This window comes from Falco rusticolus, chromosome 4, assembly GCF_015220075.1.
Source record: "Falco rusticolus isolate bFalRus1 chromosome 4, bFalRus1.pri, whole genome shotgun sequence".
NCBI lineage: Eukaryota > Metazoa > Chordata > Aves > Falconiformes > Falconidae > Falco > Falco rusticolus.
Genome location: NC_051190.1, coordinates 92,508,438 through 92,536,435, shown reverse-complemented (window position 1 = coordinate 92,536,435; position 27,998 = coordinate 92,508,438). Strand labels below are relative to the sequence as shown.

Here is a 27,998-nt window from a genome sequence, read left to right as displayed (position 1 = left end):
TACACTTTCATACATGAATATTTATTATAAGCTTGTTGTTGATTACATCTTGAAGCTAAGTATCTCAGAATGCACTGTGTTCTCATGAAAGATGCTGGGTCAGTCACTGTGGCAAATGGAGTCCAAACGAGTGTGCTCCTCGGCTGTCTGCTTAAGGGTGTTAAAAAGATAACTAAATTCAGTCTGCCAGGCTAGATCATCTTGAACCTCTCTGCTGAGGTCCCTAAGGGTCTGGCCGGCAGCACTTCTCCGTCTAGTGCACAGAGCTATTAAGGCAAGCACAAAACTACCCAGTTCTACCTATTTTGTATAATAGTCTACAAATACCTGTCTCGGTTTGTACAAATACTGAAGGCTGTAGCTGGCTGTGGAAACAATTCTTAATTGAATCAATGAGGTAAATTATTTAAAAAAAAGTGTGATGCTCTTCCACCTTGCGGTATGTGTATGCCGTTGAGTAGCACTATTCCTTTTAGTCAATTTTTACTTTCCCACTGTGATTTTTAATCTTTACAGCCCCTCCTAACTGACAACCTAGGACTCAGTTTAAAAAAAGAAAAAATGTGGAGTAAAAGGATCAACTATCCAACTAGTTTATCTTTCACCAGCCCAGGAACAAAAACTTTGAAAGATTTAAAAAAAAAAAACAGTCAATAGCCTACACTGGTGTCACAGGCAGGCATTGCACTTCCCATAGTTTCTCTTCTGAGAGCTCTGCCCTCTGTCCTGTTTGATGTGTCAATGCTGACAGCCCTTAGCTGTAAGTTTTCATTCTATGGTAAATCTACCCTTTCCTCCTCACAAACACAAGTCATGAGCAGATACAGGCAGAAGTGTTTACTCTGTGTTTCAGGGACTCTAAGGTCGATTCCTACCCTCCCACCCTCTCCATCTATCCCATCAGCTCTGCACGTGGGGATTTTCACTGCAGTCGGAGTTATTCCAGCAGAGGAATGCTGGACAAATGAAGTGAAATGTCAGAAGAAAAATATAATTTGAATCATTAGTTGAACTTCTACTGCTCTGTGCTACCAACCTCTCTGGCATCTAGTGCCAGGTACACTGGATTGGTGGTGTCTTTTATGTTAACCCTTATCACCGTGCTGCACAAAGCTAGATCTGATCTGAGGTGGATTCCTCGTTGACAAAAATCCTGGGAAGCTGCTTTTAGTAAACCAAGAAAATTCTTCCAACCCCACATGTAAGTGAAATTTCTGTCATCATCTCCTAGGATGCTTGCTGGGATTTCATGAGATGCAGATGAGCACTTGAAGGTAATTTAAATTCAAGTGCATGCTTGAGAAAATTATTATTTATAAAAATGAAAGGACTTCTTTTTTATATGTGCTGCCACTTCGAATGACCCAGAATTATTTACACTGCATTATTAGAAATATCACAGTAATCTTAACTGGGGATTGTGTCTCCATCCTTTTCTTCATCTTCCATAATCACCGTTTGTTTTTCTTCTGTAAGCAGCTTAGTGCCTTAAAAACAGAAGGACACACAAATAACAATAAAATTAAAAAAAGAAAAAGAGAGAAAAAAGGAGTTGATTTTAAATATTACTTCTTTAGAAAATTTCAGTATAATAAGAATTTTTCATTCCTCTCTAATTTCTTGATTCTAACGTAGTTTTTCAACATCATGGGAGTTACTCATTTATTTTTGGCACACCAGTCTCCTGATACTTAGTGAACTATAACTGGATCACTGCAATTTTATCTAAAATTATCAGGGAATCTTAAATCCAGTCTTTTTCTGCTACCTGGGAAAAGGGATACTGAAGTTTCATATGGGAACCTGTTTGTTACAAGCATTTGGGAAGCTAAAAAAGAGAAGGAGTTTGCATGATGAAATAAATACTGTGATTAATCTATGTGACTGAGTCAGTGTATGTGAACATGTGTATGTTTTCTATATGTATATAGTATTATTATGTAGATTTTGCAAATGCGGATGCCAAAAGGGACAAATGTTAGAATACCCACATGCCAAGTGCTGTCCCCACTGAAGTTATAAAATATCAATAAACTGCAAAAGTAACCAAATGAATGCTAGTGCGAAAACACTCAGGTTGTGGATCATACCTTCCACAAATATCTGTCTCCCTGCTCTTCTGTGTCTTTTTCTCTTTCTTTCTTTTATACTTAAACCACTAAATCCACCCCTTACGGATCTTGAGTCTATGTGATACCAAGGTATCAGTTACTGTAACTGCTCTGTTAATTAGAAATGAAATTAATAGAGTGACGAGAGAACAATGCATTAGGTAGAAAATGTTCTTGATCCCTATTTTAACAGATCATGTTGGTTTTGCCTGTTGCACGTAAAAAGCATGTGATCTGTAAGAGATATTTTATGCCCACATTCCTTGGTGTGGAGGTTGACATAGTCTAAAAACAGGATGAGGGTTACCATTGTGTCAAGACCAACAGAGTTGCTCCCTAATTCAGTCTCCTACTGTTTGCTCTCAGTCTGTGCTAACCAGCTGAGTTGTTCTGTCAAAACCCAACCTGTTTTGCTTCCTTCTGCATCGAAAGCCCTCTCACAGAGAAGGCTTTCAGTCCTGACAAGGTCTGAAAATAGAGCAATGCCACACAGGAAGAATTTCTTCAACTTTGGAGTCTTTTCAAGAGGTGATGAATTAATGAAAATATTAACCTATACTGCCCTTCATTTAAGTTAGCTCTTGCTTCATTTATATGCAGTCCTTGTGAACTAGCTGGTTTCAGCGGGACCATGAGATAAACTGGAAAACATGAATGAATATTATTTTGAAACACAAAGGACTTCATTTGTTCAAGCAGCAACTGATTAACCACTATTGTTAACTGCGAAGAATTATGCTGTTTTATGGAGATGGATGTAAATGTTCCCTGTTCAGACTTCTATTCATATAGACAGCTTAGGCAAATACAGACATTTTTTTTACCCCCTGCTGTGTTTGGGATTTGGGTTGTGGTTTTTTTAAGGGGGAGTGGTTTTCTGGGTTGTTTTTTTTTTTTTTTGTTGTTGTTATTTTTCTTCATGGAGCCATTGAGGAATGAGGAAAACATAACTAAAATATGCTTGAAATGTAAAGCTACAGTGGATCATTTGATGAGAGCTAACCTGTTTTGAGCGTAGACTCAGGAATGTGAGCTAAATAAAGCTGTGTGCTTTGTGATCATGTCCACTCTCTTTAAATTACAACATGATGAAGGAAACGTATGTTTATGTAATTCTGATGGTCTGGTTATAGCACCTAAACTAGCTCTTTTAGAGCAGATGCTATAGAGGCAGCTGGAAGGTAGCAGCCAAAGCAGAGGCCCCCAGCTCTCAGCAGGACCCACATCAGCAGTGTGCTAGGTGCTTACCACAATTAACAAGACTACAATACATCGTTATCAATGAACCGTTTTGGTGGCTGATGAACTCCAAAGGTTTTCACTTCAGTATTCAAAGCTCAGAGGAGGACATAGCCTAGAACTACAGGTTAACCTTCCAGACCATGGACTACCAGCAACTTCAAGGACAGCTACACACCTTTAAAATCAGCCTTTCAATGCAAAATAGTGGAGAGGGGATCCAAATGGGATGTTAAAGCTAGAGTGATTTCTCTGACTGTGGGAGAGAAATGTTTTTCTTTGATACAAATGCCTCTGATCACTTGTAGAGAAAGTGTGCTTTACTAAATGCAGTTTGGAAATTTTGGGTTTAAAGGAGTGAGTAGGATGTTGGGTTTGGGGACCATTTGTAAGTCCATCTCTCTCTCTGTACTGATGTAAATCACTTGTCCTCCCTGGCTCTGTTTTCCCAGCTGTGTGTATTATGAAATGCAGCTCATCCAGCAGATCTCTGTTAATACTTGCCAAGAGATGTGACTAAAGAAAGCAGAGTAGAAATACAACATAGTCATGTTCTCCCAACAGAATTTGCAACTACTTACAATTTTTAGCTAGAAACTAGGATCACAGAGGCAATAGAGCTTCTGTTAGGAAGCTCAGGTGTTGACAGAGGTTGCCAGCTTAAATCAACCATTTGCCAGGTGCCACCTAGATCTAAGCCACTCCTCCTGGTTTATAAATCAGTAAACCAGCAAGATGTCACTAGTTCCACCTGATTGCCTGCAGGCAGCTCCTGTAGGTGTCCTGGAAGAGTATTGGAGTGCTCCAGTCACATCACTTGCACAGGAAAATGGCAGAAGGTGAGATGAAACTGCTCTGCTTCTACTGCGTCACTCAGATTTTCAGGGGTGTTATCCTGAAGGAGCTACCTTAACTGGTTTTCTAGGGCATGAGAGGGAATGAGTTTGAAACCATGGTTTTACTAGTTATCTCTGATCTGATTAAGAAACCCTAAGCAGCCATATTTCAGAAACTGCAATCCCTTATTTCCATGTGTATTTATTTCCATTCTTGCTCAAACCTACAAGTCTGAAGACCTCTCAGAAATACTTCAGTTAATTGCATATATTACTAAGTGCAGATAGCAATAGAGCATCCCAGAGCAGAGTACAGAGGTTTGGGATGCCCAGACTTAGATATTTAAGCTTAGCCTCCTGCAGGCAACGGTTAGACCATGGATTCCTCCAGACAGTAATGTTCAGATGCTATTGTATCAGCCCTTTTTCTGCACCCATGTTTCCTATTTCAATTGGGTGTTTGCAAGGGGTAACACTTTCTAGTTCTCACTTGGATCACATGCCATACAGTAGATATGTTGATTTGCATCACTTTGTGTGGTCTCTTTGACTTGCTTTTATTTGTGATAGAAAATATCTCTGGCTACGCAAGAAGGAGAGGGACTGTCCTAGAGTGCTTATAACCAGCTGGGCGAAAGTGAGTGAGATAATACAGTTGCCATGTTTTAGCTACGTTTACAACAAAGCTATTTGTGTGGACAGCTGCTTAAAAAGATAATCTAGTAATTAATCTTGTTACTACAAACAATTAAGTGTAGTTTTTTTGAATTGGCACCTGGAAGTGGCTTTTGGGAAGGATCTGAAGGGGACATGTTAGAAATGGGAACAATCCTTATTAGCAGGTCGCAAGGGATACATGTGGCACTGTGTGCTGCTGACTGCAGCACCACTGGTAAAAGGGAGACAGAGACAGAAAGGCCTGCTTATATTTATTTAGTGTACATAGCCCTGATGGGGCTTCTCAGGTCTCCTAGTCTATAATTCAGGTTCTGTTTTGCACCGCAGTTCTGCAAGAGCTGAGTTTGTTTGTGCTCTGTCTGCTACCTGATGGGTTAACCCTGAAAGTAAACAAGTAGTAAATATTGGACCAACCCTCAGACACAATGAGTCACTTTTTCATAGCAAGTCACGGAGCCGCCGCTGGCTAATCACAACCAGCAGAATGCTGTAAATCAGTATGTTTCTTGAAAAGAAAATATGCATCCTTAGAGTAGGGAGGGGGTGGAATTCAGGCATGCAAACACCTAGGCTGCTTTGCCCCTGACACTGGCACAAGTCTGCCACTGGCCGTCAGTCACTCGAAAACAGACCTACAATACAGGGTCTGGAAAAGCTGGCTGCCGGAGAGGCAGAGTCTAGCAGGCTGCTTTGAATCCATGCTGTGTGCTGGAAGGTGGCTTCACCAGTAGGCAAGAAAGTGGCGTTGGAGGGATAACTGAAAACAACTGAAAATTGCATTAATTTATATCATTTTCCCAACAGCAAACGCACATGGTTTGAATTTTGCCACCCTTTTGAAGGTCATTGCATTTTTCCTCCTTTCCTTTCGAATTTTTTGATTACCAAATATTTTAGGGATTATAACATGTTTCTGTTACCATATAACTTGTATTATCATCTTCTTGCATTGAAAATTATTAGAAGTTAAAGAGGAAGTCTTCATGGGAGGGAGAAGAACCTTACTGTGGCTCTTATTTCTCAAGTGCCTACTTGAGGCAGTTAAAGCTAGGGTAGATACCTGAAGTAGTAAGTGACTTGATGCTAATCCAACCAGAGTGTTGCTGAGACAGGTCAAGGAAATAATCCACCCTTGCTGCATCCTCTTAGCTAACAATTGCATTCAAACCAAACAAGAGTCAAGCCTCTCAGCTTCGCTGTCACACATTTTGTCTTTGATTTCTATAAAACGTGTTTTGCTTTCAGGTTCTCATTCTCTGCATATACCCTGAAGTGCAAAGAACATACTGCATGTTCAAAGGTGCTACAAACAGCTAAAGGCAGATTTTCTAGGGAGTGTTTTTGAACTGACCGAAATAATCTCATCTCTCCTTCAAGGTCCACTAGAAGGGTAGGGTTTAAGTATGATACGCAGGACTAATATTTATTACAAATGGCTTGATAAATTTTGCCTCTGCTTCTGTATCAATCCCTAAAAACCTGATTATTCCCCCCACCCCCTAGATTTATTTGTCATGTGGAATTCCAGGTAATTGGCTGGGTAATTTCCTCCAGCAGATCATTATCAATGCTCTATGCTAAGTATTTTGAAGTGGAACATTTGCAGTTGGCTCAGAAGCTGTATGACAGATTTAATTTCCCCTTGCAAATAATTGGACAAGGTTTCTAATGACTCACAGCAGCTCTGATGCTGCAAGCCATTGCGATGCTTGACTTCAATGAGCAAATAAAAAATGTATTTTCCTTAGGCAGATCAATATGCAAGGAACTGTTCACCACACTCCTGCAAACTTAGCCATGCTCCTCTCTGCTTTTGGTAGTCTCATGCTGATTAAATGAAAAAAAAAAAAATCTTGCACACTTTTATATAAGTCAGTTATGAAGGCTCAGATTCACAAAGAAAGATGTCTACAAATGCAGGTGCCCATTTGGATTGATGAAGCCATTTGCACACCTTATAATTATTAGATGTACAGGAAATTCCATTCAAAGTGTACCTGAAAGTCAGGTGCTTGATATACATTGGCCCTGAGGGACTAAGCTCAGTATCTGCCTCAGGACCTCTTCACTTAGTGTGCCTCACTGCTCATTGGTGCCAGCCCACAGCAGAACTCGCTCATACGAGAGATTCCTAAGGGAACAGTGTTTTCCAGTTTTGGCACCAGTTTTGGATCTGGGGTTTGTTTGCTTTTTGTTCATTCATTTGTTGCTCCATCCTGTGATCTGGAAGGGGCTAGAGCACAGCACAGAAACTTGCACTAGTTCCTGCATCCCTACCTAGCACTAGTAACTACCATTTACACAGCGCTTTGTGCCTTCAAAGACCTTCAGAAATACTGATGAATTGAGGCTCTTCTGTGACAGAGGAATGTGGGAAACACAACAAGTAAAGGGTCTTGGAACCCAAGCTTGGCTAGCTGGCTCCATATGGTCACCAAGCAAATTAGCTGCTGCACTGTGTATTATGGCAGAAGAACAGAACTGTCTTTCAAGTGCTGTTAACGAGAAGTTCATCACAGCTTTGTTTCCTCAATGCATGTCAGAGACTGTGGAGTTAAGGGGACTTTAATCAGGACAGCTTTGCTCTGGGATGTTTGAGGCAGTGTAAGCCGTGTTAGTGCTGGTGACCTAAAATTTTGCACGTGCTCATGTTTGAAAAGCAGGAGAGTAGTTGGCCTTTCACAAAAGCAGAATTAAGTTTGCAAGAGATAATAAAGTGATATAATGTCTTCTCTTACTCCCCCTCTCTTCTATCCCCAGAGTGTGAGCAGGGGGTATGGAAAAGACTTTCCATGAGCTACCGCTGTTATATACTTTGACCAAATAGGTTCAGTACAGCAGGCAGAGCAACCTCCTTCCAGCTCCTTCCCAGCATACCTCCAATATTAGCCACTTTCTGCCGCTTTTTTGGAGCACCTTTACCCAAGTACGTTTCTTACCCATTATCAAGGGTGGGATGTGTATTGCAGGCGTATCTTTTCTTCTGGGCTTTTTCTGCTCCAGTTCAGTGTTCTGAGAGCCTGGACTCACTCTCTCTCTCTGTGGCTTCTCTGTGATACCGTACCTTTTCAACAGATTATCAGAAAAGTCTGAAAGTATGCCTGCAGGCAAGAAAAAAGGGACATGTCACTTAAGCCTTGTTCACATTTAAGAAGTTTGCATCGTGCAACTTTCCCAATGACTGCTCTGAAGTAAGGCTGCATGAATGCATGATCTGTTCTGCATGGTGTACCTACTCTTCAGGTTTTGCAACGGTATAGGTTTCCTCCAAGCTGATTATATCCCATAGGCTATAGACAGTGATGCTATCAGGCCAGCTGGTTTCTGGTTGTACTTAATGCACTAAACAGCCCGTCAGAAATCATGGTAAAGATGAGTGCAATCAATGAACTGCAGAAGCTTAGACATCTTATCAAAGCAGCTTAATCATATGGATGCTCAAGCCTCTGCTTGGGAGCAATGTGACCACACAGAAATGGCCTGTTTTAACTAGTGAAATAATGTTTTCTTTATGATATGGCTACTGCAGGCACAAGATGCAGCTCTCCAGCCTCTGAGCCACTTGCCTAAGAGAGAATTGCTGAGGGGAAGATACATGTGAAAGCTGAACAGAGTCAAGTTCAATATCTGGATTACAAATACTGGAAAATCCCAGCTGCTTGGTTTTGACTTGACAAATTGTTGCAGATACGCAGGGGACCATGCAAGTAGTTACTGGCTAACTCCTCTGTGTATGTGCAGCATGGGAAGAAGAACTCTATGCAGCTGATACAAGAATCATCTCTCTCCCTGGAGAGTACAACAAGGAGGGCTTGTTAACAGAGAGAAGCAACAAACATTGATTCCCGCTTCTGATCTTGGAAGATTGTCAGGTTTCAGTGGCAGTCTCCTGCTCATTCTTCCCTTCTTCCCCCTACCAGGTTGGTGGCATTTGACCTTGCAGCTTCAGAGGTCTGTAGCTGCACAGCAGCAGGAAGCATCCTACCAAGGAGCCACTTTGCTGCTCTGGTGGTTTCTGGCTTCCTGAAACACCTGCCCTTTGCCAGAGTCCCCATAAGCACAAGAGCCCTGAGGTTTCCAGGAGGAACAACCTGCAGCCAGCTTATGGGCTTCTCTGGTGCCCTCCTAGCTTTATCCCTGTTCAGCCTCCTCCTGACCACTGGGTTTCACAAGAAAGTGCAGGGGCTGAACTGGATCCTTTTTGATTTTGGGCCAGATCGAATCGGGACATCTAGCATGGCTCAGCAGCCATACATAAATGCACATCATTTATCACATAAAGGCAGCAAGACTATGAGCTCCAAGGCAGCATCCCAGAGTACACATCGGCTCACCTTGGTATTTCCAGACCCTGTAAGAAAACCCTTCATCTAACAAGGAATTCCTTGGAGAAAATCACCCTCTGCGTGTGCCTGCCTTCCCAGGCGCGCACAGCGTGGAGCTACATTCTTGCCCACATCCCAGGGGATGTAAGTGAATGAGGGGTCCCTGGACCTGAGCCCAGATTCAGTTCCCTCAGCTGAACTGGGATTTTGAAGTCAAGAGCTGTAGTGCTCACCTGTTAGAGGTGGTGGGGTATGCAAAGCTGGTGTATCTTTTCTCCTTGGCTTTTTTTGCTCCTGTTCAGTGTTTTGAGAAGCTGGGATGGTTTTACCTTTCCTTGGTTTCTTTTTGAGGTCACAGCTCTTAATCAGCTGCTCTGAAAGATCTTCTGCAGGGGGGATGAAAGATGAATAGAAATTAAAACTGAAAGGAAATAATAAACCAGATGGTGAAAAGAAAAGCTTTAATAATATGCTTTCCTCCAAGTAAATTAAAATGCCTGTAGAGAAACATCTCCGAAATAGAAAGTCGGCACAAGAGGCCTCTGTGCCATGCTGTGTGGGAGTCAAATGCTTTAGGTGGTCCTTTGCGTTGTAGGTGGTAGACATAAAGCCGAGGGAGAGCGCTGCGGGCAGCTGTGCGGTACGTGGCAGAGGGAAGGCTGCACCATCGTGTGCAGCGGTCCGATGGCCACCCCTGTTTCATCCAGCGCCAGCTGTGTGGGCTGTGTCTTCAAGAACTACAAGGGCGCTTTTGTGAAGGAAGGATTTACGTGTGTTGGGTTGGCCTGAGGTATTGGTAAACTGAGCCAAGGCATTGTGCCTTTCAGCAGCTGGCTGTATTTCCAGAGCCTGGTATTCACTTTTGATTTACATACCATTACACTGGATTTCTGGGTTTCCCTTCAAACAAACCTTGACTCAGATGGTCAGCATGTTTTTTCTGCAAGGCTCTGCATTTCTGGGTGCTTATGCAAGCTGAATATATTGAAGATAGCCTGTCATTAGTGTCATCATGCAAACCAATGCTGTGATTTCTTAAAAGCTGCTTGTCTGGCTTCAGCTGGGTCCCCCGCACCCCTACCCAACCCCTGACAGCAGACTTGGGTGCAATGGGACTTCATTCCAGGCTCTCCCACGCTATTTGAGGCAGCTGTGTGCCTGCAAGCCTGCAGGTAGGCAAGGGAAGGGTGACCTCCAGGTGAAGTCCTTGTAAGATGTGGCATCTTTTTCTGGCCCTCACAGGCTTCCTGCATGGTTCTAATGGGCTCATTTAACCTCCTGCTGCCTCAGTTTCCCAGATGTAGAATGGGACTTGTTCTGTACTTGTTTAAATAAGTAATTCTATGGAACAACTATGTTTGGTATTACCAGCAGTTGTAAAAGTGGTGCCTGTGGCTAGAACTGCCATGTGGCAGAGGCAGAACTAGCATTCCTTGCAGGAATCTTCCTTGCAGGCCAGATAAACAAAGTTTATAAAATTGTGCTCGCCTGCGGTGAGACATTTCTTTTGACAAGCAAGTGAAATTGCATTTGTATTTCATTGTCATCACAAGGGTAACAACAAGCAAATAGAGGTGGTTTTTTTTTCTGGGTTGCTAAATCTTCATGACAATTTTGTAAGGCGAGAGTGAAGTAATAGCATTTAAAGCAGAGGCGAAGGCCATGAATATGCAAAAAGCATATCTATCAATATGAAGTCTGATATTTAGGAGTGTGGCGGAGCAAAGATGTCTCTGGTACTCTCAGTGCAAAAGTTATGTATGAAATAGTTCAAGAGTGGAAACAGATTGACGATGAAGGAGAAGTATTTAGAAACCTGCCCCAGTGGGGGCAAAGAGGGTGTTTGAAATGTTTTACTGAAATTGCATATGGAAAACATGTTCAGGGAAGGCTCCTCTATATCCTAGCTTTCAGTTTACTGTAGTATAAATGAAGAAACTCCCTTACTTTCTGTACTACGGAAAAGAACAATGACTCTTTTTTCCTTTCTGCTCGTTAACCTCACTCTAGAGCTTCTGCTGATATTTATATGCAGGAAAAATGCTCTTTGCCTTTCCATCTGGCATCAGAAGTATCAGCAGAAGGTGTAATCTATCACGTTTCATGAGGGCTCAGTTGTGTTGCCAGAGGGGAAAAACGGACACTGGACAGGACCTAATGATGTGAAGACAACACCTCTCTCATTACTGCAATGACATCATCTAATAACACTTACCTAAATGGTTACAGTGTGAATCTCGCTTGTCCAGTCTGTCTTCTGGGATATCAAGTGGCTGAACACATTCTGTTGACATCATTGAAACAGGCTTTTCTCCCTCTTTGAAGCTACTACACAAAAAAAAAAAAAAAAAAAAAAGGTGGGGGGGGTGGAAACAGCCGCATGGCATAAAGCAGACATAGTGGTGTTATGTATCCACTTGCTAGCCAGATCAGGAGAAGTTCTTGCCTTCCAGCTGCTCTCTGTCATGCAGTCTGCTGGCCTGTTTTGCTCATGCATGCTAAGAGATGCATTTATTTGCTGGTTTAGTTACCCATGCAATAGCCCGTTCTTCCACCTACCGTGCTGTAAGCAGCCCACACTAGCGTGGGAGACACAGTCAGTATTCTTCTGTAAAGCCAACGTCTCATACACAAAGTAAATGCTAGAAAGGGGATGTTCTGGTTTTCTTCTCCATTTTTTTTCTCAACTGTAAACTAAGGATTTTATTTGGTATTTATCATACAATCTAAGTAATTATTAATTCTGTTGTCTTAAAAGTTCAGCTCCTCTAAGAGATCTTAGACACTCCTGAAGACTCAGGTGTGAGTGCTGCCCTTGAAGATGGCCAGTGTCCACAGACCCCAAAGCCAGCATGAAGTAGACTTATTCATCACCTTGGTAAGAACATGGGAATCCATTTCACAAAGCTATTCAAGTCTCCGTCTCTCTGGACTGCTGTTTTTGGCTGTTTTACCCCTTTTATTCACAACTGCAGGGGGGTTCTGGAGCCCAGCCTCCTCCCTGAGCTCACCCAGCATCCCCCAAGCTGTGATTTGCTCCTGGACTCGCTCACCCTGGGGCCACCCCAGATGCCATTACAGGGAGAAGGAAATTAGACCATTTTTTCACTGCTGAGCATTTATTTCTATGGTTGCTTAGTAGAAACCCGTCAGAATGGCACAGCAATATTAAAGGACAAAACCCTCAATGTGAAGGTGCAGTCTGGGCGATCTGGGTATCCCCCCTCAGCCAGCAAAAGCTTGGGTAGTTTCTCTACTCACAACCTCCGTTCTCAGGGAATAAGAGCAGACTGTGACTTGCTTGTAGAGAGGAGGAAGGCAAGGAAGAGGAAAAAAACCAGGAGACAACTTGAATGGTAGAAGAAAGAAAGAATTGGAAAATGAAGGAAGGAAGGGAAGATGGAGAAGGAAAGATAAAAAAGAAAGGTGAAAGAACAGGCAGTTGGTGGGAAAAAAAGTAAAAAGGAGGATGGGAAAATAGGAGACTGTACTCTGGGAGTTTGTTTTTATCTTGTTGGAGGTAATTACCTTATTATTTCTCTGTAGTGGTTGTCAACAAGAAACAGAATAGTAGGGGGATTAACTTCATTCCTATGACTAAACTTGTACCTATATAAGGAACAACTAATTCTCAAGCAAAATCCAGTCACATAAATATTTGCCAAACAAAACATGAAAGGTCACACCCATAATTGTGCACTGAGCTAATTCTTCAGGGGATGGAAAAACATGTCCTAAACTCCACTGACTTCAAAGTGAGTGGGGCAACACTGGCTGACAGTGATAAAGGTCAGGAATTGACTCATAGCGTACATATGGGATTAACTCCCATACCCGTCTGTATACCAAATTCACAAAAAAATTGTAAAATTCTACAAATTCTTCAATATCTTACTGAATCAGGTTTGCATAAGGGGCTCGGTCTCTGGCTGGTCACTGTAGGACTGTTCCAGTCCAGCTTCACGTCTGCACTGAAGGATTTTGCTGCCTGGAGACTTCATTTGCATTTACAGAAAAAATAACCTTCTGCTTCAGAGGACCCTGCATAAAGAAATCTTTGAATGCACCTTAGCATGGTATGGTTGCTCTGTTTATCCAGTGTATAAATAAGCAATAGCTATGGCTTAAAATGAAGTAGTCGTAGCTTTATTTAAAACAAAAACTTATTATCTGGCCATATGAAGGCTCACACTGCATTTTGTGATTTGAGGGGGAGTGGTTTTCTTCCTCAATGCCACTTGATTTTATTGGATTTGATAAGGGCATGCTGGCTAAATATTATGATTGTAGGGAAAATGTTCTTTTCTGAAGGCTATTCTGTTCATAGTGTCTGAAACTGTATCCAATTTTACTGAAAACTTTCTGGACTTTTTCTGAATAGGTCTTGAGGCAAAAAAGCTGAGGATAGATAGTAAAATCAGTAGTAAATTATAGTGACCAGAAATGCATTGTAAAATATGATTAACTTCAGTTTGATACACTAAGTTGTTTCATTATTTCAACTAATAAAAATTAAACTTTGCAAAGAGACTTAATGTAGGATTGGTATATGCAGATTATGAAAGACATCCTTAATTATTTTTTCTTAATACAGTAGTTTGAAAAATAGTATTCTAAAATAAATCTCTTGGATACATCTTCAGATTTTCATAGCCACAGATGCCAAGCCCTTGACGTCTTCAGTGCTTTAAAGTTCAGCTTTACAGCCTAACTTTTGACAACCTCCCCCCTCCCCCATTTATTTATTTTTTTTTCCTGCAGCCAGGGAAATCACCTTGCTTACAAAAGTGTTTCCACACTGCACATTGTGACAGTCTATGCGACAAAAGAATAAAAAGAGAAAGATTAGCAAAATGTACCAGGAGTTTTGGTATCTTGGGTGTATATACATTGCATACGATGTGCGAACCAGTGAGTGCTGTTACACCCTGTGGCTGTGCATTACATACAGAGCTCTCTTTCAGAGAGGTGATGTATGTGAGCATTGTAATGGTGCTTTCCCAAACCACCAAAATCAATTCCTGACCCTAAAGAAACAGATTCCCCGGTAACATTTCACATGGGGAGAAGGAAGACTGCTATGGCAACTGTATGAAGCCATTAATATGCCTTTACAAATGGAAGTGCCTTGTTGGATTTTGTGTGTCAAGTGCAACTTTTTTTTTTTTTTTCCTAGCAGCTTTTGTGCTGGCATGGTTTGCACTCTGCTGCCATCAGTCACCTTGGTTAGTTGATGCTTGCTATTTATGTGATGGACTAAGGTGGGTTTTTTTCATGTGCTCTATTATATTTTTTGACATAATGATCCATGTTGACCCTTTGTGCAACTGTAATGGTTGCAGTGGAGCTCTAAATCACGCTCAGCAGGAGCCACTTCCTGAAATGCATATAGATTTTTCCATATGAGTTGGGATTCAATACTCATTTAGCCTGAGACTTTGGTACAATGCAGCTAGGCTGTACCACCCTGCTGCAGAGAGAGGTGCCTAAAGGAATCGCCTCAAGGTTCTTCTGGGAAAAGGCAGAGCTGATAGAGATACCTTAAATGCTTCCCTGAAAGGTGAGACAAATTCTGGCTTTACCTACAGTTTTGCATTTGCTTCTGGTAAAAACATTTGATAGGATTGACTCTGCTGACAGCGAAGAGCAAGGAATGATGAGGCAGATTGAAAAGTGCAGGTATGTGTAAAAGCTACTTTAGCCTCATGTGGATGAGCTTTCATGCTGAGTCACTTCATGTAACAGCAGGACTCCTTTGGGCATACACACTTGTAAGAGATGGTAATTCAGATGACAAATATCTGAACTTTTCACTTTCTAGTTAGCAGCTTTGGATTTCTAGGTAGCTTAAAGTCACTATCTTATCCCTCCCCTCCAAATTCTCAGTTGTTGTATTTGCTTGACTAAGGTGCCCAAACAAAGCTATCCAGAGAAAGATGTACAGCTCCTACCACTCACTAACAGTTTTCAAACACATGCAAATAATAGGATTCCTTTCTTTGCTTAAATTGTGGGTCTCCATCAAAAAGTCCAATGCAACCAGTTCCAGACTTCAATTAGGTAAAAATATTTTGCCTAAGGGTTGGACAAATAAACCAAGTTTGGTTTACTATTTTAACGTGCAGTTGGTTTAACGTATATATTTGTCACAAGTAATCAGGCCGGAGCACAGGGAATACTCAGCAAAGCTACTCTCACATATTTCCTCCAAAATGATGTAGATCTTTTGAAACAATCTGAACATGTGACATTTAAGCCAACTTAAAATGAAATCTCATGAGAAAAACCTACCTTGTAAGATGGAAAACTAAAGCTTTGAGAACAAAACCAAAGACCTGGGTGTTTTCCAGTTGATCCTGAGCTAGGCACAGAAACAGCTTTGGGTAGGAGAAAGTTAAATCTCCATTTCTTGCCTCTCCTAGGATTTGATCTCCTAGGATCTGTGCAGCTACATGGAGATCAGGTACCTATGGATAGTTGTACCCAGTCTCAAGGGACAATGCAGTTCTCAGATGAGTCATCAGTAGGTGATCTTATTTACCTATAAGATGGAGAAACAAATTTCTGAGCTGCATGGAAAAACATGCACTAGTTTGCAGGACAGGCATACTCGCTAAAGAAACCATTGGCATGTTGACAGAGTTGTTACATAAATAAAGTACTCTTGAGAGCATCCTTGTTGGGTGGCACCAGGCAATCTGCATTTAACTATTTATTTTGGTAGGTTGCTAATAATGATGCTACAGAAGCGTGTATAACACTACATACCTATTTTCTGCCGGTCCCAGAGCACCCCATAAGAACATGGTTTTACCATGAGCCAAGAGAAGGAGAGTTCAAGAGCAGAAATGGAGGCAGCTGAGGCCCTGGGGTGGGACAGCATGCACACATGTTTGTCCACATTCCTGTAGGCAGGGCCTTGCTGCTGCTGATGCACTCAACATTTGGGAATGGGAATGACTGGTTATAACTTACAGTGTGCTGCCCCATGCTGACAGGAGGTGGAGGATGGACCACAACAGCTACAGTCCAACCTGCACTGAAGGCAGCACTTCACTGCCCTGCCCAAAGAGCTGCTCAGGCATCAGGGTTTGCCCTTTAAGGCTGGTGTGTCTCCTCCCACTGCACCCACACTTATGGGCTCCTGGTAGGTTTTGATTATTACATTATTTTTAATTGCTTTGTCCCATTCTGGCTGGTTGCAGCAAGCACCTGAGCAAGGAGGGACCGGCAGGCTCCCAGCATCCTTACCTGCTCTGCTCCCGGAGCCTATGTGGGAGGCAAAGACAGACCTGTACTTCCTCCTGCCACGCGTCCTCTGCAGGCACCTATAGGGTGAGCAGGCCACTTATTTGCATTGTCATTTACAGCTATGTAAAGAAGAAATAAGATACTACAATCTGAATATAATCATCTTGCACCCACCTACCCAACACAGAGCTCATCTGAAACAGCCCAGGGGCCCAGGGGAGAGGTACCACTCCTGGCTGCATTTGGCTCCTTCCACTCGCACTCAGCAGGCAGCCTTGGCGCCTTTACCAGCAAATACCCACCTTCATCCATACACCGGCCCTATCCTAGCCCTGTTACAACTGCTTTCTGGACAAATCTTGTCAATAAGCAAGGCAACCTGTCTCCTGCAGTCAGAGTAGGAAATAGGTGCCCTAAAAGTAGGTCTGGGTGTTCCTGCTTTGCATTTCAAACTTTTTATTACAAGTTTTACTATATCAGGGTGACATCTTCCTGAGCACAGAAGACAGTTTCGTGCTACTGCACAGAGTTTCTTCTTCAGTTATTTGGGCACTAGGCTGCTCACTCCAAGCATTCTTATCAGATTAGCCTGATTTTTGTTCTTCTAGAGTATACTTTAGGAAACACTTAAGTATTTTAAAGTCTTATCCAGGTGCTTCCCTCCACTAAAACTTTTGCTACCAATAACTGTGTGGATGTAGACAGAAACACCACAGAACGGTCTGGGAGCAGTTTCCTCTCACAGACAGTGTGTTTGTGGGGGCTAGTTCAACACCCCAGCTGGGCTGCGGACTGATTCCCACTATCTCCTATAAACTTGTGGAAAAAAAAGAAAAAAAGAGAAAAAAAACCAACAGTCAAACTTTGACTGATGGGAAAAAATGGAAGATACAGCTGCAGAGGTTCTGGTCACAAATGTTTTGTCTTTGGAAGTAATAAAAAATACAAAGTCTTAATTATTTCCTTGAGGTACAAACTAACCTTTGCAAGTGCCGACCCTTTGTAGTGGGATAAGAAGTCCTGATACCAGTTCCCACTCTGCTGGCTTGTATGATCTGCTTGTGAATTGTCGCAGTGGTTAAAGTTAGTTGAAGCAGTTGTCTCTAAAGCAAGCTCCAGCCCACGACCCCCAGCCATGCATTCCAGCCTCAGCACGGTCACACCCCAACTTTCCCCTGCGTGGGACCATCCCCAGCCCACTCCCCACAGACTGGGGACCGCGGCTTTCCTGCGGGTGACACAGGCGATGTGCCTTGCTGGTAGTGGCTGCGAAAGGAAAGGGGGAGGAAAAGAGAAAAAGGCAAAGAAAAGAGCAAAGCAAGGAGCCACCCAGGCGGGAGAAGGCGGGTGGATGAAGTACTTACGAAGCGGTGCCAGGCGGCGGGACTGGCCGGAGTGGGACCGGGCTGCGCTGGGGCTGCGGCGGATGCTCCCGCCCGCCTTATCTAGGGAGCGGCGGGAGCCGTCACTATGGCAACGCCGCTCTCAGGCGTCCTCCGGGGGGCTGGGGAACAGCATCACTGCTCCCCTGCCCCGCCGCAGGCCTCTTTCCTTCCTCTTCCACCGGTTGCTGAGGCCGAAGGAAAGGGAACAGGGTGGGGAAGACCGGCAGCGCCTCAAGGCGAAGGCATCTTTCCTGCCAGATGACCAAGAGCTGCAAAAGCTGCTGCTTCCAGAGAAGCAGGGGAGGATGCAAAATCTTTGGCGCGGAAAACCAAAAGGCGAGCTGCAGCCGCCGTGTCAAGAGGCGCAGAGAAAATGGCAAGGGGAGGGAGCGAGGCTGATGCTGTCTGGGACCCAGGGGAGTGCTGAGGATAAAAGTGGAGCAAGGAGGCAGGGCACGTGTCTAGAAGCAGCACCATAAGCACTAAAACCGATGGACACCATCTCTGGCGCTGAGGTTCAGTGATGACTGCAGCGTTTGTGTATCTGGCCACAACTAGTTACACAAGCGTGGCATTCACAGGGCCGGGCAAGGAGTCTTCTGTGGCTGCCAGCTGTTTGCCAGTAGGGATTGGTCTCTCCCAGTTTAGCCCATGCCTTCGGATGGAGCTGTTATTTCAACTGAGGGAAAAACATACAAACATGCCTGATGCTGGAAAAGCTCTGGGGGAAACATTCAGTAGTAGGACAGTGAACTGCCCCTCTCTTAGCATTCATTTGCAGCAAAAATGCTTGTCTGTGTATTAAAACACCTTTAAAACCTCTGACTGCTCACAGTTGCGGTTACTGGTCGTCTTTTTCCCCACTCAGCCGCTGCAATTCAACAGCGCCAGCATGCACTGCATACTTTAAATTAGTCAAGGTTTCCTTTGTAAATAATACATTGTACAGAAGGCCTAAAGGGGTGAAGTGTTAATTGCCAGCCCTGCAAACTGTGCAGCACCCTTGGATCCTGTGTGCTTCAGGTGTGGTTCTGCAAAGTGCCAAGCTTGTTAAATGCTCTAAAGGCACCACCTGGAAGAGCTGGGAGCTTTCCCCATTGATGTCTGGGAGAGATAAGCACATTCCTTACCTTGCAGAGCATCAGTTGTGTGTGTTTCAGTGTCTTGGAGACCTGTCTTTAAAAATACATGCTTACATTGCTCTGGAAAAAATGGAGCATAGGGGCCTAAGTAAAGAACACTAAGAATTTTGTTGGCAAGATTAAGGTTTCTAAAAGAAAAAATAAATAAAAAAACCCAAACAAACCCCAAACTCCTCCAAACCACACAACCCCCAAAATGCCAATAAAAGATCAGGTTTTATGAGCTGCCTGTTTCCATATAACTTTCGTTTTACTTTCAACATTGTCAAGACCTCCTCTTTGCAGTGACTTTTAACAGAGCCCTCTATTTTTACACTGAAATGCCTTTTACTTAGAAACTTAAGTAATTTCATATTCTCCTATGAACTCAGAAAAGTCAGAATAAGACCACTAAAGAATAGGCTTATGAAACAAAATACTCAAATCAGAAACGTGTTTCAAAACTCAGCTCAAGATTGCCCTTTAATATTTCAATTGTCCTGATTGAAAAATTCAGTCATTTATAGCACTGGAAAAATTCCCTGAGGATGAGAAAATAATTTCCTGTTCTACCCACCAGATCTCAAGGATGCTTTGGGAATATTACAGGATAGCTTTACTCACAAGGAAAGTGGCCTGTCACGCTCACCAAGATCACACATCCAACCCTAGTTACCTCTTACATGCGTCAGGTACTGCCCGACGTCACGGAACCGTTTTACTGCAGTGGAAGATTGATCCCAGCCTTTCCAGAGGGGCTGTTGCATTACCAGTGTGATGGAGGATTTACTCCCAAATCTGATCTTTTAAATGTTTACAGTTGTCCTGCTTGTAAGAGGGTTGGGACTCCTGCCAGCTCTATAATCCTTCCTGTTCAGTTATTTCACAAACACAGCCTGGAAAATAGTCTGAGTCTGTAATAAATCTGCACTTTAACCCCCTTCCCTCGTATGCAAGTATTCCCTTCAGCACTTGGGGAACTACTCATGTAATTAAAGATAAGCACATGTATAAAACTTTCCAGGCTAGTGCTTTAGAAGACAGGCAATGCAGCTTTGACAGATGGGAAAGGAGGAGACGATCTAATAGGAACCAGATAGATACACAAATACATATACATACATATTCATTTGGTCACCTTATAAATGTTGTCATAGGTATAAAACAGACTGTGATTGATTAAATAAGTTACTTTGCAGCCAGAGCAGTTTGATCAGTAGATCAATGTGCAGTGTTGTGTTTTTGTATCGAACAGGCTGCTTGATGTACAGTCAACACTTGCTGGTTAATGTGGTTTCCCTTTACATTGTAGAGGTTAAAAGTGCAATAGATTGAAACCTGCACTCAATGCGCCAACTTCTCGGGCAAATTGTTACAAACATTACATTTGCCTTTATATCTAAAAGAATATGCATATAAGGGCATAAGCTGCATTTATCACAGACTCAAACATAGAGATAACTCACGTTTTTTTAAACAGAAGGCTTACTTCAGGAAAATCATTGCCACATCCTGAAAGGCAGCACACTTGTCCTGGGTCCAAGAGGGAAACAATCTGTATTTTCTGTACTGCTGAGTGTAGCCTTCGAGGCTGGAGCAGTCTCTAAGGCCCAGAGGAGTCTGGGGTTTGTATCTACCCTGACAGATGGCTCTCATGCAAACGTCCTTCCTGCTGCCCCTGCAAAGGTTAGGGGGATTATGAAGGAGTCCTAAAAGGTTGGAAGAAAATAGCCCCATTTAGAGTGGCAAGGGGAGTTTCTGTGGCAAGAGTCACAGCATCATGACAAGACTCTTTTTGCAAAGCCAAGGGAAAAGAGTATCACACTAAGTTGACATGAAAATGATTGTAGATTACCCTGTGCTTTTACATTTACATAGATAATTTAACATTTTCTGTTGTATTTAGTCTATAACCAAGTCTTCCTGCTTACTTCAGGAGGAGTAAGCCAGAAGAAAGCAAGGAAAGAAAAAGATGTGGCTTTAAATGAGGGAGAAAAGTTTTCAAGTTTGGTGCTCCTAAAGACTCCGGTCCACGTTTTTTGTCAATCTTCACATCAGGGGGCTTTGCAGAGGTTACTTTTAGGGAAAGACAGATGTAAAAATCCAGCAAATGGCAGATGGTAGTGGAAAACTATATTCCAGGGAGACGTGGGACAAAGCAGTAGCAGATGACCTCTGGCCTGTGTAACTTGTGCTTCTCCTTAAATGCATCACTGTTATGCAGCACGGAGCAAGGTGGGAGCCAGGCTGGGGTGAAAGCTGCCCTTCACCTCTGAGAGAAGTCTCTTTCCTTCCCTTTCAAGGTACATTAGATCTGTCATGTTGCTCCTTTTCCTGCAGCCCCACTGCCACTCCTCACCCTACCCTCTAACTCCTTGGCTTAGTGAATTAGGTGCCAAACTTGTGTCTTCCCAAGCATTTAACACACAGGGTCTTTCTACTAAACCACCACAGACTCTACAAGATTACAGCATTTGCAACTATGCACCTGAGCATTATATTGTCAACTATCATCACAACCCTCCTGTGCTTATAGCTTAAAATATTGAACAGCTTCTAACACACCGCTGTCTTTGCTCTCCTTTCTAACGCCCTCCACACTGTCTGCTTTGTTTTACTAGGCTGCAAACCTGGGAAGAAAACAACTTCTCTGGCTGGAAACAGAACACATAGGTGTGAGAAACACCAGTGCCTGCAACACACGCTTATCTCTCAGACTAGGGACAGAGACTTATTAGCAAACTCAGGCTGTGCCTGTCTGTGCCTCGCAGCAGGATGGCAAAGAGATGTAGACATCTCAGACCTGAGTTCAGTGTCCGTGAACATTCCCGACAGAGGATATTTCAGCATGTGTTATCCAGTAAACACTGTATTAAAAGCGGAATAAACCAGGTTTGATTGAAATCAGACCAAAAGTCTTTCAACCCAGGTCATGAAACCCAGAAGAAAAGAGCAGAGCCATCTGCATGGGAGGGTTTTCAAAGAAATTCAGGGAGGGTGAATACTGCCTCCTCTCAACTTCCCTGGGAATTTCCAGTTTTCAGCAAATATCTTGAAACATCCTACTCACCCTTTGTTCTTCATGTTATAGCAAACCATGGACTCTTTACCAGGAACTTCCAGTTTGTGGCTGGCTCAGATCTTGGAGGGGGACCTGGGCAGAGGTGCTGACTTGTCCAGCATTCCTCGGTCAGTGGCAAACCATGAGCTGCATCTCCGGCATTTCTTAGCACCTCCTTTCTGTAGGAAAAGGGAAGAACATATCTTTCCATATCCTGAGGGTTTGTTGTTGTTTTGTTGTTTGTTTGTTTTTTTTCTTTTGACTGTACAAAGGAAAATAAACCTAATTTTCAGTACTTATAGTCCTGAAAAAAATCAGTAGAGAAAAAACTGTAACAGAGTAATTGAAGCTGGGTAGAGAAGGCAGAGGATGGGAGTTCAAGGAAGCAGTCTTCTACATGCCACATCTTTACTACTTCATTCTGGGTGTCACCATTGACTGATGTCTAATGTAAATCCTTACCTGGTCACGCAGCTGGCCCAGTCAGAGCCCTGATGGTTGGCATGTGATGATGGCAGGCTCAGGACTGCTGTTTTCTTATCCGGATATGCTTTTGAAGAAAACAGTTGGGTTTGTGGTTTTATATACACACACACACAGAATATATATACATGCTGTGGTTATTGTAATTTGTAATTCTAGGGATTTTGAGAAAATATTTCTACTTGCACAATTAAGGAGCTACAATAAAGGTGTTAAAGAGCCCTATATTTTGTTGACCAGTGAAGCAAATCAAAACACCTCCCAGTCCACTTATGAGCAGCTTATTTGAACACCGCTGTCCTTAACAGCTTGGTCTAAAGATCCCTACAAAGCATTTCTATATTGTGTTGTTGAGAGAAGGTGTCAGAGTTGGAGCACTCCAGCCTCCTGCAGCGTACAAGGATTTTTTGCAGCCCACCGATAGCTGCCTGGTTTGTAGCCCTGCCTCCTGAGGATTGTATCTGTGCTGAAGGGCAGAGGGGAAATAAGGGGATGTTGCATCCCATGAACCTGAGAAATCTCAGGTTGCCCAGAGGATAGCAGTGGTGCTGCACCAGTGGCAGCAGTCGTGCACAGCTTTTGCCCTTGTCTTCATCCAACATCCCTCAAATTTCAGATTACTGATGCAGCCCATACAACAAAATGAAGGGAAGGAGGAAGGAAGCGTGCTAATGATCCTTGCTTGGTTGCTATTGCTAAACAGATTACTGCCTGATATTCAGAGCAGGATGGTGTCCTTTGTCTGGGATGATCTCTTCCATTATAGGTGATGGTACAAAGAAAGTCACACAAAATATTTCAAAGGCAGAAAAGAAACAATACCACCCCTCCACTGGTTGGAATTTGTAGAAGCAGCTCTGCTTCTATTGAAACCAAGTCTAAAATTCCCCTTAATTTCAGTGCCTGCACTTCAAGTTTGCAATTCTAATACCAAAAAGGTGTATTAGTCATTAGCATTTTATCCATTCTTCCTATAACGTCAATAGAGCTGAGCCCAGCTGAAGGTTTGGCAGCAGGCTGCTGAACACCGAGCCCAGCATGGGCACATTACATTTCATTCATTAGAGACATATAAACTTTGCTTCATGTGGGATTTGTGTAAATACTTGCACAGATTCCTTATCTGCAGAAGCTTGCTGCTAGCAAGTTGTTAAGCTCATTAATAGGGCAGAAGGAAGATTGTGATCCTATAATTTCCAGTTCAATTATTATAGAGTGCACAACATCCAAATTCTACTGCAGTCCAAGGCAAAACTCCCGCTGGTTTAATGGGGCCAAGATGGCACAAAGTTAATTTCCCAACACAACATTAAGAAGTGGAAACTCTCCCAAAAGTGTGACTTCAATGGAGTCCGGACCTCGGGAGATGAAACTCTCTGTTGTCTCAGAAAGGCAAATTTTGTACCTTACCAGAAAGATGTTTCTAATGAGGCAGCCATTAGAATAAGGAGCATTGCCATGATACACAGAAAATGTGCTAGATTAATTAGCTAATGCAAGACAATTGTGCTAGATTAATTAGCTAATGCAAGACAATTTCTGTTGGGCATGTAGAGTTTTGACATCACCAGAATGAACTGGGCAGCTTCTCTTGCCTCAAGGGTAATCATATATTCACATTCAGCACTGCTGTTTCGGCCCACACAGTACTGGGGAAACGCCTTCTCTGAAGCCACATCATAGTGAAAAGCCATCATCTGGGTTAAGTGAGGGGAACAGCGCCCGGGTGATGTCACAGAGAGGACCTCGGTGAAGCTGGTATGCAGTGGGCAGCATCTATTTCAGTTAGATGAATAAAGACTGCTTGGGTTCAAGCGGTGTCCAACCAGTCAAGCGCCTCTTTGCCTGTAGCTTAATTACATGCCCATTCTTTGGTAGGTTTCCTACTTATCAGTAATGAAACATCAGAACAATAATTGCTAATATCAGGAAATTTTGCAGAGGCAGGCGAGAGCTGCCTCTCTTTTCTAATGGTCCAGTGAGACCACAGAGGGCTTCTTTTTGTTCAGCAGGGCCAGGAAATTATTAACATAATACATGACAGAAAAGGCAGACAGATCTTCCAACAAGTGAGTTTTGAAAACAAGTTGAACTGAACTCTCTTTTCATTATATGAATTGTCATCTGCCAAAGGTATGACGCATGTTTAAACCAAACACCGTGAGCTTCCAGCTGCAAGCAAACCTCCGTGAGGATCTTGCGGAAGGGTAATAGCAGGGCGCCCACTTTCTACAGTCACTGTCACAAATGCTCCTATGCATGTGAAAAGAGGACCAGAGATCTTGTGAAAGCAGCAGTATGGGTCCCTGCTGAAGGTGTTCTGGTGACAGTAAATCCAGCCTTCCACTTCACCCTCTGGATGCACTTACAACCCAATATAAAAGCTGCAGATGCGTACCTGTAAAGCCAGGAGAGAGAAGAGCCTCCACTTCTTCCCTGCTCCCCCTCCAAGGCACCCTCCTCAGGAGCAGTATTTTTATGGCTTCCCTGTTAGAGCAGCAGGGAGAGGAGGTGATGGTGGTGGGAAGATGCAGGGAAGGAAGGGTGGGCATAGTGCAGTCTGTGTTCCAATTAATTTCTAATTATCTACGTGGAATACCTCCATCCATCCAGACACACCACACTCCTGTCTGTAAAATCCACACAAACTTGGTTTGTTCAGGATTAGATGGAGACAGTGTGCATGGGATGGAGGTTGAACCTGTTTCACTCACCTTTCCTGGGGGCCCCAGGGACGAAAAGAGAAGGATGCATCTCTCTCCTCGCTTTTTTTTTTTTAGTTATTATTTTTAATGATCTACCATAGAACCTAAGAGCCAGGCTTTGTGTACACCAATGCTAAACTGGCCACCAGTTTCTGAGCAGCAAGACCTGTTCCCCCTCCTCAACCAGCGCAGGCATTGCTCCAGCTGGTACAGGGAAACCCCTGCCTTAACCAGCATGGGGAGACCTGCGAATCTCATAAGGCAAGTTCTCTGCTGTGGATCCTCTGTGCATCCAACATAAGCCTTTTGTTCCATCTTGTGGGGTGGCAAATGGGTAGCTGCTAGGACCTTTGTAAACAGCTGTGCATAGGGTTGGACAAAACAGACTGGAAAGTAGCTTCTTGCTCTAGCTTAGCAGTGTTGACTCCTGCTAGCAGTAGTAGAAAAAGCCATCAAACTGATTTTCATTACAAAAGCCAAGAGCCCATCTGTGCTTCTGCAGGGAGCACATCTATTGACTAAGAAGGTCAATGCTAATGGGGACTCTCTAAAAGCAAAAATTTATACTGAGACCTTTAGAGAATTTTGCAAATCCAATTCTCCCTTTTCCAAGTCTTTTTTATTCATGTACACACAAAAATGAAGGAGTCTTGGATGGTAATTCAGCACTGGAAAAGTACTAGCCATCCCTTACTTTATATAAAAGGACTTAATTTTAGCCAGAAGGGGAATGGAGGGTTATTCTTGCTAATTAGTTCTGAAACTGAGTCACTTTAGACAAGTCACTCTCTCTTTTGGGAATAAATGGGCAGTGTGAAAATGGTGCTACATCATGCTTCTTGGGCCTCTACAGGATTCAGAAAGGCCCAGATAAGAAAATTCAGCTGGCTGCATCCATGCCATGGCTGGCCCAGTTATAGGCATCACTTACTTATACCTCAGCAAGGTATAAATAACAATGTCATGATTGAAAACATCAGGGCTTCTTCCATCTCATAAAATTGGGAAGAGGGAATGGTTTTGTGTAGTTATTGATTTCCAGCTGCTTAATTAGTGTTTACAATATCTCTCCTTGAAAATAGCCATGTGCATTTCATTCCCTACTTGCTTGTTTAATTTAATTTAATCAATTGTTACACACCTGTTTCCACTTACTTAAAACAAGCATTATCTGTAGCATTACAAATATGGAATAACATTAAAAGCAATTAATCTTTATCCTTGAAGTGTTTCTCTTGGAGTGGTATAATTAAGGACCCAAGCTATAAAAATATCCAGATATCAAATTTATACCTTAAAACACCAATAGACACTTAATCTTCTTTTGAACAGTACAGGCATATTTGAACATAGACGCACAGAAAGGAGGAATAAGAAAACTCCTAGAAATTTCATAGGAGAGTGCAAAAGGCCCTTTTGCTGAAAGGTGACGCTCTGTTAATGAATTAAGAGACAGCTTCACAGGACAGCAAGCAGGTATTCCTTAGGCTATACCTAAGAGAGATGGATAGATTACTCTTTGATTTTACCATGGACCTTATGTCCAAGCACATACAATACTGTTTGCTGCTCACTTTCCTAATAAGATACAGAATGACACATCCAGCTAAGCTCCTAGACCTCCTGCTTATAGGGAAAAACTCGAGCAAGGCTCAAAACCATAGGGCAGTTAAAAAAATACCACATACATACCTTTTTTTTTTATTCTTCTTTTTCGTTTAACAATGTCTGAGCTCTTGCTGGTGCCAAGCACAACGTCCAGAAGTCGGGCAAGGCCAAGATGCTGGACCCAAGCACCATCTGCCTTCTGCTGCCCGGGGCTGTAGCATGGCTCTCCCACAACCTGCCCAGAGGGGCTGGTGGGCTCATCCTAAGGCACCTTTAAAAATCAGCTTATAGACTCTCCTTTCCCCTTTGGAAAGCATAAATGCTAATAAACATTAAGCAGCAACATGAGCCAAAGTTTCACATACATGCTGTTAGCCGATAAACTAAACCAGCAGCATGGGATTAGTGCCTGAGAAGCCCTGTGTTTCACATAGCCCCTAGCCTCCCCAGCTGTCCAAGGCTTTTGGGGTTCCTACCTGTCTCCCTCTGAGACCTTTATCCTCTTTCCTTGTATGATCTGAAGACAGTAATTAATTTATTCCTCCAAAGGGCTTCGGCAACTGTGACAGCAATGTCGCACAGTTCATGTGAGTACCCTGCTGGATCATCACTTCCCCTGTGGACGCAGAGAACAAAAGGATAAAGTTCTAAAGACCCCAAATTAAAGTGAGAAATTAAAAAAAAATGTTATGTTTCTTCCAAATTCACTTTCCTTATTTATTTCTTTCAGTATCTGGAAATCCCCCGCGAGTCTGACAGAAGTCCCTAACTCATCTGGTTTCTGCAGAACAGAGCGTTGCCAGATGACGACTCACGCTTCACTGACGATGTTCTGTCATCTATCGGTGCTAACTATGGATCAGTGTCTGTCTCTACAGCCTTTTTAATAGGTACTTTATTATTTTGACACATTTCCTTCCCTCTTGTTAATCTAGGGATTAGCAGTGACATGTCTAAATTCACGCTTAACTGTGTTAACATTATCCCTCTTGTATTGAATTTACTGCGATCTCACGGTGCTAGCTGCCTAGCAGAAGACCAGCACATCTTCTTGCTTAAATATTCCCACCGAGACCTCTGAGGTTGTCTTTGTGGACTCTAAAGCTTTACCTGACAGGTTGGCTACAATATAGAGCACAAAAGAAGACTGATTCTTAAAAAAAAATGTGAGTGGAGTTCCCATAGCAGGAGTAAA

General features: G+C 42.9%; 1 protein-coding gene and 1 long non-coding RNA gene across 5 annotated transcripts; one reads left to right on the top strand and one right to left on the bottom strand.

The window, feature by feature from the left end:
* On the bottom strand, window positions 1-18,730 carry PPP1R17 (protein phosphatase 1 regulatory subunit 17). Its single transcript, XM_037385145.1, has 5 exons — window positions 17,805-18,730; window positions 11,405-11,517; window positions 9,423-9,575; window positions 7,804-7,965; window positions 1-1,487 (listed from the first exon to the last, which is right to left on the bottom strand). Exons 2-5 carry the CDS (start codon window positions 11,484-11,486, stop codon window positions 1,408-1,410), a joined length of 477 nt encoding a protein of 158 aa, XP_037241042.1. The 5' UTR covers window positions 11,487-11,517; window positions 17,805-18,730; the 3' UTR covers window positions 1-1,407.
* Window positions 1,113-27,438, top strand: LOC119146853. 4 transcript variants are annotated; one of them, XR_005103864.1, is made up of 4 exons: window positions 1,113-1,201; window positions 11,948-12,067; window positions 21,568-22,135; window positions 27,353-27,438. It is a non-coding gene; the product is annotated as an uncharacterized LOC119146853 (long non-coding RNA). The 4 variants fall into 4 exon arrangements; XR_005103865.1 differs by lacking the exon at window positions 21,568-22,135; XR_005103866.1 differs by lacking the exon at window positions 27,353-27,438 and having other exon boundaries at window positions 22,038-23,990.
* Window positions 27,439-27,998: the final 560 nt, after the last annotated feature.

Coding starts and splice junctions, on each gene's coding strand:
- PPP1R17 (XM_037385145.1), bottom strand. CDS start 11,486: ATGATGTCAACAGAATGTGTTCAGCCACTTGATATCCCAGAAGACAGA. Junction 7,966..9,422: donor TACCCCACCACCTCTAACAG/GTGAGCACTACA, acceptor TCTTGCCTGCAG/GCATACTTTCAGACTTTTCT. Junction 1,488..7,803: donor CATCCCACCCTTGATAATGG/GTAAGAAACGTA, acceptor TCTGTTTTTAAG/GCACTAAGCTGCTTACAGAA.